Raw genomic sequence first — 14,931 nt, 5'->3', positions numbered from 1 at the left:
AAAGCTGCTCTTAAATCTGGGAAAAACTGCAAAATGGGGGAAAAGAGTTCAGGCCAGCCTGGCTGGCTGCTCTGTGTACACTGCTGTCACCTCAGAGCTGTCACCTGTGCCAGGTGTCCCCTTCCCAGCAGCTCGGGTAGGTGACACTGAAACCCAGCCCAGCCTGGCTGCCAAGGTAGTAGGAGAGCTGGGAATGTTATTGAGATGAGGATTAGTGGGATTCCTAGCAAGGATGGGCTTGAAAATTGGTCAGAGGAGCTTCAGTTCATGGTCAGGTTCAGGGGGTGGTGCTTGGAGCGATGGGTGGTTTGTTAGAGGGGGGATTTATTGATACCAATGACAGAAGTTCGGGCCGGATGATTAAAGAGAAAGTGTGTCATGATAAAAAATGAGGGGTTGGGGTTTAGCTGAGGCATATCATTAAGGAGGCCCCTCTTTATTTTAAAAGGCTACTGCTGGTTCATAGCTCCTTAATGATTAGGGTGATATCAGAGAGGATCAGCTTTCCAAGCTGGCCCGGGGAGTGGGTTCTACTACCATTGGTATCACAGCTGAGGGAGGAGAGGCACCAGCACCAGCCTGGCCAGGGCCACCTGCCCTGGGGGTGTCCCCAAGGCTCACCCTGTGCCCCTCTGAGGGCAAGCAGTGCCAGTGCCACCCCTGCTGCTGTCCCCCTGCTTCGTTTGCACTGCAGCTCTGCCTGCATTGTTTGGTCAGATGGATCTCACCCAGCTGCTTGTGAACTTTCCTGTTCTGCTGCCTTCTCTAAGTGGTTTATTTTTTTTTTAGGTTTAAAAGCTGCAGTGTCTGTTCGTGCTGTGCGTTGTGTGCTCTGTGCACTTGAGCATAAATATCTGTCAGTGTTTATTTGCAATAAAGAGACTTAAAAAAACACAGATAATGCCCTCTGTTCTTTTCCATTGTTTGCTCTGACTCTCCACTGGGTGCTGGTTTTCTGAGGGGCTCAGGGAGTCTCTGGGATGTGTTTGCAGGGGTGGGCAGGTGTCCTCTGGTTTGGGAATCTGAGTTGAAAATGGGGGCTCTTAAACCCTACTGCTGTTCCCCTGCTCTCCTCACTTTTAAGGGTGTTTTTCCTGGAGGTCAGGATCTCAGGTTTTCCATGGAACTGAGCTTTAAGGTCCTTTCCAAGCAAACCATTCTGGAATTCTCTGCATGTTCATCTCCAAGCGATGCTCCTGGTGCCCTCCTGGGCTGCTGAGCTCCAGCTGGAGCTACTCCCATGTAGAAATCCCATTTGGAATGCTCTGAAACCCCTTTTGGAATGCTCTGAAACCCCTTTGGAATGCTTTCTCAAACCCCTTTTGGAATGCTCTGAAACCCCTTGGGAATGCTTTCTCAAACCCCTTTTAGAATGCTCTCTGAAACCCCTCTTGGCCATGGTTTCCTGAGATCAGAGGGTGTCAGAACAGGACATTCCTCTGGCTGCCCTGGAGGGCTCGAGACACTGGGAAGGTGCTCAGAGTCCTTGGCACGGAGTAAAAACACCTGTGCCTTTGATTTTAAACCATGGAAACAATTCCCAACTTTGTGTGAGGAGTTACATGCCACAAGGGTTTGAGTAGAATAATAGTTAATTTATCACAGGGTGGAAAAGTAGAATTTTGGGGCTTTTAGAATGGGGGTTCAAGAGGCAAAATGGAGGAATCTGTGTTCTATCTTTCTCCTTCTTCTTCTTCTTGTCCTCCATTTTCTGGGTGATGTTGGAACTTTTGGATTGGTTCAGAGTAGAGACAGACTGTCTAACATAGGTGATAGGTATTGGAAAATTATTGTAAATAAATAATGTACATGTAGTTTTTAGTATAAAAAGCCAACACCACCCCAAGGATGGTTAGTGTGCCATGAACCAGCCTGCCAGACAGATCTCAGAATGGAATAGATAAAAGAAAATAAACAACCTTGAAAACCAAAGCAGAGGAATCTCGACTTCTTCAGTCTTGGGGCTGGGAAAAAAGACTTTTTAATACCTCAGGAGCCATTCCAGCAACGCAAAACCTGAGTGGAGGGGATGAACTCAGGGTGGCCTTGCCCTGGTGTGAAGCAGCTCCCCTGACACCCCTCAGTGCACCCGAGGTCCCAGTGGAGCAGCTCAGCAAGGATTATTTCAAAGACTTGGCACCTCCACACATAAAAACCAAACAATTTCAACATCTGCTTGGGTTGCTTTCAGTTTTTTGTAGGGTTTTGCTGTGGGGGTGGAATAAACTCTTTCCTTCTTGCTCGGCGGGAGTTAATGATTTATGGGTCAGCGGGCCAGCTCTGATTTCTGCGGAATTGAAGTTTCTCTCTGTGGGGCCAGATCTGAGCATGTGGGCACTATAAAACCCCTCCTTTGCCTGGGGAGACCTGGAAGAGAGCAGTCCCTGTTCCATCCTGTGAGTGCTGAACACGCCAGGGCTCTCCATCTCCTGCCTCCACTGCCCCAGGTAAGACAAATCTAAGGGCTGCTCCTGGGAGCTCCTGAGCAGCTCCAGCAGGCACCCAGGCCAGGAAATTAAATCAGATTAAACCAAAAGGGGTGCCAAGGGCTGGAAGAAAGGCAGAGGAGTGAAGCAGGGAAATGTTGGGTTTAAGGCAGGGAGCACCCAGGTCAGGAAATTAAATCAGATTAAACCAAAAGGTGTGAGAAGGGCTGAAAGAAAAGCAGAGGAGTGAAGCAGGTATGGAGGTGTTGGGTTTAAGGCAGGGAACAGTGAGTGGGACCCTCATTCCCAGGAGGGAAGCAGGCACTGGGAGATTCTGGAACTTTGGGAGGGCTCAGGCTCATGAGTGACCCTGGATAACACAGAGAGGGCTCTTCCAGCTCCCTAGCAGGGGTGCCAGGTGAGTGCAAATTGCACTTAAATTCCACTTTGTAATGCAGTTTGGTTTGATTGACCTGTGACCCTTGCAGCATGAAATATTCCCTTTACTCAGGGAATATTTGCACAGACTGATGGAACGTTTTGCTTGGATACTTCTCTCTCTCCCTGAGGGCGATTCATTGTTAGGGAGCTCCTCTGGTGACCCCAGCACGATTTCTCCTGGCTAAGAATTTATTTGCTTCCAAAGAGATTTATTACTACAAATATAAAGTGTTTTACTCCTAAATTTCCAGAAAATAAATTCAGCTCCTGTTCCTTCTGCTCCTCTCCTGTGACTGTAGGAGCTGCTCAGGGGTGCAGAAATCAGACCTGTGCATGTAGCTGGGTATAAACACCCCCAAATACCCCTCTGCTCTCTTCACAGGTACTGTCCCAGGAGGGGGATGTGGTGACATCTGTGGGACCTGCAGGCAGGAATAACCATGCCAGCTTTGGAGCTGGGGAGGCAGAGGAGCTGTGCCGCCGTGCTTGGGTCCCTCCTCACTGCTGCTCTCATTGTCACTGTCCACAGTAAGTGAACGAGTCCACCAGGATGGAATGAGACCCCTGGAGGAAAACCTTCTCCTGGGCTTTACAAGACTTGAATCCTTCTCTTTTCCTCATTGCCTGTGCACTTCAAGGGCTCTATAAATCTTTGTGATCAGCTCTTCCTTTGCCTTTTTCTTCTCTTTCTGTGGGAAGCAGGTACAAAACTACTGTAGCTGAAAAAGTGCAATAATTTCAGCTAAGTTGGGAGAAGAAATGCTTCATCTGGGCTTTGTGTCCAGCCTTTGAATCTATTCTATTCTATTCTATTCTATTCTATTCTATTCTATTCTATTCTATTCTATTCTATTCTATTCTATTCTATTCTATTCTATTCTATTCTATTCTATTCTATCTATACTAAAGAAAGAGAAAGTATACATCAGAAGGCTTCACAAGAATGATAATGAAAGCTCATGACACTCCTGAGTCTGACACAGCTGGCTGTGATTGGTCATTAATTAAAAACAATTCACATGGAACCAATCGAACATTCACCTTGTGAAAAACGCCAATCACTTGTTTTTAAAATTTTAAAATTTTAAAAGTTTAATAGTAATAAAATGGTTAGAAAAATAGCGATATAATTAGAGTAATAAAAATTTGGACAATTTGGATTAGGACAATATGAGACAATAAAAACAAAGAATTATGGACAGTCCAGAAACCTTTTTCTGGGCAAAATAAGCCCAAAAAGGACCCACATTAACAGAGGATTAACCCTTAAAAACAATAACCTGTTGCATATTCATACACCTCATACATGATGCATAAATTCCATTCAAACACAGGATTCTGTCTGGTCAGTGTCAACTTCTTCCTCTGAATCCTAATGGCATCTTCAGGGCTGAGAAGACAGGAAGAAGTTCATTTCTCCTGATAATGGGGCAATAAATTCCCTTTTTCTGAAAGATTTAAGTTCCCGTGGCTGCTATCTGGTGCAAATACCTCATTCTTTTCTTAAAAAAACATCTCACGTACATGATTTCTATTTTAACATTATGTTATAACCTAAAACTATATTTAACACACTACTTAAAAAAATTAATACAGCATAACTTTCTAACATAACACATATAATATTCACTTAAATATTTACGAAAAGCCAATAATAAAATACGCACTTTTCACACACCTGTTGGTAAACAATGTCCAAGCCACATTCCAAAGCAGCAAAACACAGGAGCAGCATTTAGATAATTATTGTTTTCATTTTTCTCTGAGGCTTCTCAGCTTCCCAGGAGAAAATCCTGGGCAAAGTGGATTTTCCTGAAGGTGCCATATGGTGACAGGGCTCTGTGTCCCCAGGTCGCTGTCCCCCTCCAGCACGATCTCCATCAGCAGAGCCCAAGCGGCGGCTGGAGGGCATCGAGCACTTCCACTATGGCTACAGGGTTGAGTTTGTCTGCAGGCCAGGCTATGTGAGAAACGCTCGCGTTTCAAACGTCCTCACCTGCGGAGTGAACGGGCTGTGGCGTGGACCCAGTGACATCTGCATACGTGAGTGTGTCTGGGGGGGTCCCTGCCCTTGGGCGTGGTGGTTTTGGGGTCCCCAGATGGAGGAGGAAGGAATGAATCTGACCCCATGTTCTCAGAAGGCTGATTTATTATTTTATAAAGAATACTATACTAAAACTGTACTAAAAGTGTCAGAACCCACAAAATTCCTCTGGCTGCCCTGGAGGGCTCGAGCCCCTGCCTGGGGGGCTCAGAGACCTTGGCACAGAGCCCAAGACCCCCGTGCCTTTGATTTAGCCCTTGGAAAAGACAATTACCAACCCTTATATGAAGAATTACAAGCCACAAAAGTTTAAGTAGAATAATAGTTAGCTTGTCACAGGGTGAAAAATAGATTTTTTGGGGTTTTTTAGAATGGGAGTTCAGGGGTCAAGATGGAGGAATCTGGGTGTGTCCAGCCTTTATCCTTCTTGTTCTTGGCCTCCATCTTCTGCTGTGATGGTGGCATTTTTAGATTGGTTTAGAGTAGAAGCTCACTGTCTAACATGGGTGATAGGTATTGGGAAGCTACTGTAAATATTGTACATGTAATTTTTAGTATAAAAAGACAACACCACCTCTGAGGCGGGCAGTGTGCCTCAACCCAACCTGCCAGACAGATCTCAACGGGTCAGAGAAAGAATTTTATAGATAAGAAACAATAAACAACATTTGGAACGAGAACAGAAGAATTCTGACTCCTCCTTAGACTGCCAGGCTGGGAAAAGAGGCTTTTACGTATCTCAGAGTCACCCTGACCAGCAGAGATTCTGAGATAAAAGAATACTAAAAATAGAGAAAAGATGCAGACAGAAGGCTGGAAAGAATGATAATGAAAATCTGTGACTCTCCCTTCAGAGTCTAACACAGCTTGACCATAATTGGCCAATAAGCAAAAACAATTCACATGCAGCCAATGAAACAAGAACCTGTGGGTAAACAATATCCAAACCATATTCCAAAGCAGCAAAACACAGGAGAAGCAAATCAGATAATTATTGTTTTCCTTTTTCTCTGAGGCTTCTCAGCTTCCCAGGAGAAGAATTCTGGGCAAAGAGGATTTTCCAGAAAATATGACAGTGACACTTGGGTTGGTACAAGATCATCTCTAGGGTCCCTCCCAACCCCGACCATTCTGGGATTCTGTAGCTTTTGGTTTTGATTCTTTCTGTTGGAGCAGAACCCCAAGTGAGCCCTGGGGATGGTGGCAATGAGTGACCTGAAGGGAAGCACTGGGTTTGTTCCTCTGGTTGCTGACAGTGATGGCAGGAGCTGAAATCACCTCTGGTGCTGGCTGTGCTTTACTGCTGACTCAAAGGATGTCCTTCTGCTCAAGCATTTTGAGCCCCTGTGTCTAAAAAAGCATTGGAGCTGCAGAGGGAGGGTCCTTTAGCTGGGCAGAGATGGTGCCATGGGTCTCTGCAAACCCCAGAGGCAGCAGCTCACGAGGCAGATCTGGCCAGCGCTGGGAATCACAGAATAACCTTAGGTTGGAGAGGACATCTCGAGGTCTCTGCTCCATCCCCTGGCTCAGAACTGGGCAACTCTTTGGCTTTCCTGCCAAGAAACTGAGCTGGGAGCTGACTGGAGCCCTGTTGTCCCCAGCCAGGGCGTGCAGCTACCCCGGGGAGCTGGCCAATGGCAGACTGGTCGTGCCTGAAGCGTTCACTTTTGGTTCCAAAGTGACATTCACCTGCAATGCTGGGTAAGCCACGAGCACCTGGGCCACAGGGCTTCTCCCTCTCCAGCCAGTTTTCCAAAGTTTTTTCCCCCCTTTGCAGTCAGAGCCTCCCCCATGTAGGTAATTGCAGACCCTGACTGAAATACCTTTTAAGCTTTAAGACTGACTGTGAGTGTCTCAATCTCCTTCTTTGAGGCAGTTCTTCCCAAACTCAGGCTCACCCTCCTGGCTCTTTTCAAACCATTCCCAATGTTTCAGGGTCCTTTTGAAGGAAAGAGGTGAATACTGAGCTCAGAGCTGTAAGTAGTTGATAAAGATTATGCATTTCCTTAGAAACGGGCCATTTTTTAAATTAAAAAAATGTTTTTGTCAAAAGCCAGCGTGTCCTTGAGGAAGTGACACTTTCTGACCAATTTCTGATCTCTGGAATTCTGACAAAGGAGCCCAAATGTTGCTGGTGGTGATGTGGGTAACACATCAGGACTGAGTCTGTGGGATAATTCCCTCTCCCCTGTCTCACACAGGTACAGACTGATTGGAGACACTGAGACTGAATGTGTGATCAGAAATGAGGTTCTTACCTGGGACAGAGATTTTCCCACTTGTCAGGGTAAGCAGAGTTCCTTAATTATCTATTCTTTAATTATCAGGGATGTGGCTGGGGCTGGATAAGGAGGCTGTTGTGTTGCTCTGCTGAGGATTTTGGTATCTCAGTGGCATCTGCTCAGGATTTTGGCATGGTGGAGCCTAGAAATACATTTTTAATCTGTGTTTCCCTTCCTGCAGAAATGTTCATTCACTCTGGGAGTGATGCAACTGCATTTGAGTCCGGGATATCCCAAACCCCCTCAGTGCCCAGCCAGAGTTCAGGGCTGGTGTAGCTCCTCAAGACCTGCCTTTGATTTCTGACCCTTCTGCTACCTCCTGTTCCCACCTTTTTCTGGCCAGATCCTTGGTTTAAAACTTATTAAATTCTTTTTTTTTGCCTCTTCTTCTCATTCCCATGATGATCTTCCCCTCCTTCCACAGCAATTCCCTGTGCACCCCCTCCAGAAATAGAGAATGGGCAGCACAGTGGGATGGACAAGGACCATTTTCAGTATGGGGACTCTGTCACCTACCAGTGCCACAGGCCCAGGAGGGGAGAGAGACCTTTCTCCTTGGTGGGAGAGGCCTCCATTTTCTGCACAAGCAAGGACAACCTGAACGGTGTGTGGAGCAGCCCAGCTCCAGAATGCAAAGGTGAGATGCTCCCACATCCCAGCACCAGCCCCTGCACTGCTGCCTGCTCCTGCTCTGCTGTTTCCTCCCTTGGACACTCCTCTCCCCTCCATCCTGCTGGAATGGAATCACCTCCTGCAGATGGGACTCTCTGAGTGTGGCAGCTGTGACAGGAATTGGGGTCTCCCCTCACGGTCACGGTGTCAGCAGGGAGGTGGGAGTGGGATTTCACTGTGCTCACAGGGCAGGGGATCCCTGTCACCTGCTGTGAACCAGAACAGCTGCAAAGAAATTCCCAAACCTGCTCCCCTGGGTTCTCATTATGCCTTGCCTTAAAAACCTCTGCTGTAACCTGGGGCAAGATGTACAAAACCACCACGTCACCATGCTGCTGTTTTCAGCCCTTCTGAAAAAGGTGATGGGGGCTTTTTCAAACCCTCATATTCCATATATCTGTCTTGGTTTGGAAAGCCAGGTGTCTGCTAAGGAAGGCAGGAGCCTCCCCTGAAATGGAAAATGTAAACCCCCTCCCTCTGAATTGCTATAAATTTGAAATTAAGGGGCTCTCAGGCAAAAATTTGGGAGTAGGAATAAAAGTTCTTTATTAGGGAAGAAAACAAAAAGATAAAATAAACAATGCAGTAAACTAAAACAACACAGAGTCAGAACCCAGTCTGACACCCTGTGGGTCAGGCTGTTGGCAGCAGTCCCATTGGAATTGTGGCTCAGCCCTCCTGCAGTGTCAGGGCTGGTTCTGCTGGAGCAGGGATCCTGGAGAAAGGTGCAGTCTCTGCCTCTGAAGATGCAGGGGAAGAAGAGGCAGCTGCTGTTCCTCTGGGCAATCCAGTGCAGAAGCTGTGCTGGTGTTCCAGAATCTCCAGATTATATCCGGGTAGGAATGCTTGAAATCTCCAGATTGTATCCAGGTAGGAATGTTTGAAATCTCCAGATTGTATCCAGGTAGGAATGCTTGGCTCCTCCCTCTGGGCTCACACCTCCCGATGGGATGCTGTAGTTCTTATCAGCCCTGCAGTGACATCCAATAGCTCTTATCAGCAGATGTCTCCCTGGAGGGAGGATCGGTTGTGGAAGAGATAAAGAAAAACTGCCTAATTAACAGAAGATAACTGCCACACCTCTAACAGATGGCAAATAGAATATACCTTGCCTTGCAATCTGGGACAATATCATAACCCTCACATCTCCCATCTGGAGCCTAACTGCTGCTTCCCTGTGTGCTTCCCCTGGCACAGTGGTGACCTGCAAGCAGCCAAGAGTGGAGAATGGGAAGCTGCTGAGTGTGTCCCAGCCTGACTACAGCTTTGGGGACACGGTGGCGTTCGACTGCGACCTGCACTACAGCCTGAGCGGCAGCGACACCTCCACCTGCAGGGACAACGGCCTCTGGGAGCCCCCCGTGCCCCTCTGCCAGCGCAGTGAGTCTGCAGGGACAGTGCTGTACTGCACTAAATAGTTTATTTAGTTGTTGCTTTGCACTGGGTGATTGGAGATTTGCACTGAGTCGTCTTTATATTGCACTGAATGGTTTATATCACATGGTTTGTTCTTCCCCTCTCTTATCACGTGTTTTTTCCCTCACATACCCCTCTCCCCAGTACCTGCTGGTGGTGGTCTCTCCTCTGTGGTTTTCAACCAAATTCCCTCCATGCCAGGCCCTGTGATGCAGCACTGTCCCTAAACTGCTGTCTCACCCCCAGGCAGCTGTGATGACCCCCCAGATGTGAGGAATGCTGTGAAAGCCAGGCTGGCTGGCAACCTGTTCCCTGTGGACACCGTGGTCACCTACGAGTGCCAGCAGGGCCACCAGTTCAGTCCAGGGCAAACCACCTGGAACATCAGCTGCCTGCAGGACTTTGTGTGGAGTGAAGCCCCACCTCCATGTGAAAGTGAGTGCCTGGGGCTTTTGTGACTGCCAGAGTGTGTGAAGGAGCTGCACATGGGGTGGGGACAGCCTGGGGGACAGGGGGATGCACCAGGGCCCAGAGTGGTCTTTGCTGACTCTGGAATTCCTTTGATTTATTCCCCAGTTCCAGAGTTGGTTTTGCTTTATTTGCCAGCTCCTTGAACCTCTGGAAAACACCCATTGTGCTCTTGAGGGTGCACCAACAACATTCCACACCCCAGGAAAGCCCAGGGATGCTTTTGGGGCAGATTTAATGTCATGAGGTGTCTTTCCATCCATCCTTGTCTTCACAACAAATTTCCTGTCACCCACTTGGCTTTGCCGTGGTTTCACCCTCGCTGATGTTTGGCATTTCCCAGGAATTCCTTGCCCAGATCCACACATCCCAAATGGAAGGCCCTTGCACCCATGGCAAGTGAAAGAGGTTTATGAGAGCGGGGACAGGCTGGAGGTGGCATGCAGTGACGGATTTGCTTTCAAAGGCCGTGGCAGCAGCATCACCCTCCTCTGTGGCAGCGATGGTGAATGGGATCCAGCAGTGCCAGAGTGCATTCCAGGTGGGACAGAGTGGTGAGATGAGCATGGCAGAAGCCATGGAGAGTTTTACCCCACTCCAGGTGGCCCCAGGTCTACTTCTCCTGGGTTAATGTGGAATATACAGGCAGCAAAAGGTCCAGATGGCTACATGGACAAAGGGCAGGGTTTTGGCAGGGCTGAGCTGGTGTCTGGAGGATGGAAGGGTGGTGGGTTGGAAGCTTCTAGGGGCTTGGGAGGTTCCTGAGGAACCCAGGGAGACATTTACCCAGCTGCAAGGGGATGTGGTTTGTGTTTGGGGCTGCTTTGCTGACATGAGGGTGGGGAGCAGAAGATGTTCCCAAGGCATTTCCCCTGTCAGGAGAAAATGAGTAAATAACTGACACAGCAGCTGTAACCCCAAAAACTCAACAAAACCTTGCCAGAAGGGAAAAACTTGCTCCACCTTCCAGGGCAGGCAGATTAGAGCATGGAGAATTCTCTGTACTGACCCTTCAGGGTTATAGAGGCAGCCTGAGACCTGCACCTGGGGGATGGTCACTTTTCTGCCGTGGTTCAGATTTGTTGGTAGCTCTTCTCCATAGAAAACATGACTGGAGTTCTTTTTGGAAACACACAACATCCTTTCTTTCCCAATATTTCCAGAACCACATTGCCCAAAGCCAGACATCCCTCATGGAAAGGAGGTTTATAAAGGCAGAAGTGACTACTCAGTGGGGACCCAGGTGAGGCTGGCCTGTGAGGAGGGCTTTGTCCTCAGGGGCTCTGAGTCCATCACCTGTGGGGCTGATCAGAGCTGGGAGCCCGAGGTGCCCTTCTGTGACAAAGGTAAGTGTGACACGCAGGGGACAAGAGATCTCCTGCCCCCAGTGGGTGATCTCCTGCCACCAGTGGGTGATCTCCTGCCACCAGTGGGTGATCTGCCTTCAGCTCCTGCTCCTGGGGACACCACCTGAGCCAGGTGTCCCCTCCCCAGAGCTGGAATTAGAATCATTAAGGTTGGAAAATACCTCCAACATCAGCAGGTCCAGGCTTTGAGTGAATCCCCCAGTGCCACATCCACGTGTTTCTTGAACACTTCAGGAGTGGGGAGGCCACCACTGGGAAGATCCTGATATTTCTGGGGTGCTGTAAGAGGCCAGAATCCAGGCAGCAGCTCCCTGTGAATTTGCCTCACACCAACCACAAAATGAACTTCGTGCTGATTTCACAGAAACGCTTTTGGCTCTCACCTGAAGGTGCTAACTGTGCTGCACGTGTCTTTCTTTCTCAATTCCCTTTTTTTCCACAGCCTGTGGGCCCCCTCCCCAGATTGCCTTTGGGCAGCACTCTGGCAGGGGTGGCAGGGAGTTCTCTTATGGCTCCAAGGTGACCTACAGCTGTGCAGAGGGGCTGTCCCTGGTGGGGGACGAGTCCCTCTACTGCACCTCGGACGATGGCAAGAGCCTGGCGTGGAGTGGACCTGCCCCGGAGTGCAGGGGTGAGTGGTTTTGGTAGCAAAAGATTTTAAAATCATAGAAAATTCGGGGGGTTAGAAAAAGTTAGGCTTAGTAGGTCCTGGGAAAATGTTAAAGGTAGGCTCTGGGAAATAATTAATGTGGAGGAGACACAAACAAGACTTTGTATTTGCTAGAATATGTTAGGCCTTGTATTTGCCAGAATATGTGAAACTGCGCCTGTGTAGTCAGTATATGATAAATGATAGAATTGTTAGATGTGATTGGATATAATTATTGTTTAAAGAATCATGAGAAACTGTGGTAGAGGTTTGAGGGGGATCATGAAAAATCCATCCATGCTTGGATGAAATCATTGTATACAATAGAACAATGTAAGTTTGATAATTAATATATAAGTTATATAATGATAGACTATAAAAATGCATATAATATAAAATATAAAATATCAATACAAATTATAAAATATAAAATTATAAATAAAATAGAAATAGATGAATTATAAATATATAAATATATAATATATAATATATAAATGTATTAAGTATATTAAATATATTAAATATATAAATATATAAATATATAAATATATTTATATATAAATATATAAATATAGAATATGTTCAGCTTGAAACCATGTTGGGTCAGATTTGGGTCTGTGCACTCCTGACACCCAGAGCTCTTCAATAAAAGCACCTGCATGCAATCATTCTGTGATTATGTGTTCCTGAACACTGATAGTTTGGGGTCACTGTGGGATCAGGGCATGGCAGTGCCAGCACTCAGAACAATGGGGTTAAAGCGAGCAGGGCTGCCTGCAGATGCTGCTTCCTCCACAGGATGGGGAGATGATCCCTCTGGAAGTGACAGACTGTAAAAACTGAAATGAGGGGTGTGGGACTCCAGGCAGCTCTCCAAAATGCAGTTTATTTCATCCAAGAGGTTACAGCAGTCCAGGGTTGTGGGTGACAGAGCTGTGCCTACAGCTGTCAGCTCCAGCTGCAGGCAGGCCTGGAGACCCTTTGGTTTTGGTTACAATGCATTATTTACTTTTCTTTTGGTTACAATGCATTTTATACTTTTCTTTGCTGAGCATCTTCATACAGAGGAACCAATCTATACCTTAACTTTTGTCTATAGCCCATCATAACTACTGTAATTACCATATTCATGTTACGGTTCTCCAGTCACTCAAAGTTAGCACATTACAATTTAAGCTAGAAGTTGTTTTTCAGTTTTCTTGCAGTAGAAAATTCTGAGACCTTTTTCCTACTTGCCACATTTCCTGCCTTGTTTGCCTGTGCTCTCTTTCTGCTTGGTAAAAACCTTCTTGTTTGGGGTGGGTTTATCCTTTGCTCTAAGTCATAAAAACCCCTTCTAACTAACATATTTTTGCCTCCTTAAGTTGTCCAGTGAGACTGGCTCAACAATTCTTTCCTTCTATATCAAAACTTGCTTCCATCTCTATTCCTTCTTCATATCCTACATTCAAAACTGTTTCTGCTAAACATGCATATCTGTGAGACTTCCTTGCCAAACTTTCCTCCTTCCCAACATCAGCCCCTGGTTCTCCTCACCATCAGGGGGTTGGCAGGAGCAGCCCTGCCCGGGTTCTGCTGTGTCCAGAGCCCGGTGCCAGCTCTGCTCTGTCCCACAGCGGTTCGGTGCCCCAAGCCCGTGGTGGAGAGGGGAAGGATGACCCCACAGATGTTCACCTTTCCCTATGGGCTGCTCCTGAATTTCTCCTGCGAGGAAGGCTTCAGGCTGCGTGGTGCTGCCCAGAGCCAGTGCCAGGCTGATGGCACCTGGCACCCGCCCGTGCCCACCTGCCAGCCAGGTGAGTGCCAGCCCTGCTCTGCATGGCCCGGGGGCTGCTCCACTGGGTCACAGGGAGAGTTTTCTCCTCCATCTCCTCCCGTTATTGGGTTTTTTGTGTGTGTTTCCCCCTCAGTTCAGTGCCCCAGGCTCCCCAGGCAGGATGATGTGGTGATTTCCTTCAACAAGATGTGGTATGAGGTGAATGAAACTGTGACCTTCTACTGTGATATGCGCTTAGTGGCACCTTCCAAAACCACCTGCTCAGCTGATGGCACCTGGACACCACCACCCACGTGTGTAAGTCCCACCAGCTGCCCCGTTTTTCCTGTTTCTTGCCCCATTTGTAGCTTTGGTCCAGCTTCGTGAGGGTGGTTGCTTTGTCACCCCACACTGGAATCTCACTCTGCCTTTGTTTTGGTTCTTTTTAAGAGGAAAAATGAGGTGTGTGAGAGGGTGCTTCAAACCAAAGCAGCTTTTCAGTGTGGAATGCCTCTGTCAGAACTGAAAACCTGGCTGGAAGTCCAAAAGCTCTCCCTGGAGATCCAGAAACTTGAAAAGGAGCTAAGACTCACCACCTACGGCTGACTGGTGGCACTGGGATCGTAAGAACCATCCTCTGTGTGTTGGATCATGATGCTGACTGAGGATTTCTATGACTTTGAAGTAGCCAGGACAAAATCTAACAATTGGCCATGGATTTGGTCACATGAGGAGCCAATGACTTGTGAGTCAGTGACTTGTGAGTCAATTTTTAGAGCTCACCAGGTTCAGTTTGTAGATCACTTTATGCCTTTCAAAGCTTCACATTTAGGTCTGTTTGCTACACTGGCAGTGCACAGTTAGGAAGGAATGGAGTGGAAAGTGAATTTTGGTGGTAGAAAGAGGCATGAACGTGGTGAGAGCCACTCACCTCTCCAGTCTATCCCAGTGCTGCCCAGTTCACACACACTGCACTCATTAGTGGGAACAACCCCTTCACTGCCTAATTACTTTTCTCAGCACCACGAAAACCTCAAAGCCTCTGTCCTAGCAAAGCAAAAATGCCAGGTATTCTTCCCAAGCAGGATGGAAGTGTGTGCCCCAAGGACAAATAACAGTGTACAGAAAGAAATGAATGGTTCTGATTTATTTTTTCTGCACCATCCAGTGAAGGGAAAGCACTGTGTGGGCCACGTGTCTTGTGATGGGATTAAAATAAACCTGAAATTGTAAAAACAGCTCTGTCTGGGTTTTAATAATCTCTAATACATATGAAGTACTACTCCTATCTCTAGTAAAGGGAAGTATTTCTGTAATAGGTATGAAGTACAGCTAATATATAAAGTGTATATAACAAATAGGTTTATTTAAAGTGTATGCAAATAAACAGCTCAGTTAGGTGCTGTTCCA

The 14,931-nt window shown here is 47.3% G+C and overlaps 1 protein-coding gene across 1 annotated transcript; it reads left to right on the top strand.

Moving 5' to 3' along the window:
• The first annotated feature begins 2,264 nt into the window (after positions 1-2,264).
• Positions 2,265-14,759, top strand: LOC134430398 (complement component receptor 1-like protein). Its single transcript, XM_063178032.1, has 14 exons — positions 2,265-2,447; positions 3,250-3,395; positions 4,719-4,910; positions 6,513-6,612; positions 7,113-7,198; positions 7,618-7,830; positions 9,063-9,245; positions 9,528-9,716; positions 10,093-10,290; positions 10,913-11,095; positions 11,559-11,747; positions 13,382-13,561; positions 13,676-13,839; positions 13,972-14,759. Exons 2-14 carry the CDS (start codon positions 3,308-3,310, stop codon positions 14,125-14,127), a joined length of 2,121 nt encoding a protein of 706 aa, XP_063034102.1. The 5' UTR covers positions 2,265-2,447; positions 3,250-3,307; the 3' UTR covers positions 14,128-14,759.
• The last annotated feature ends 172 nt before the right edge of the window (positions 14,760-14,931 follow it).

This window comes from Melospiza melodia, chromosome 28 (assembly GCF_035770615.1).
Source record: "Melospiza melodia melodia isolate bMelMel2 chromosome 28, bMelMel2.pri, whole genome shotgun sequence".
NCBI lineage: Eukaryota > Metazoa > Chordata > Aves > Passeriformes > Passerellidae > Melospiza > Melospiza melodia.
This window is presented reverse-complemented; position numbering and strand designations above follow the sequence as displayed.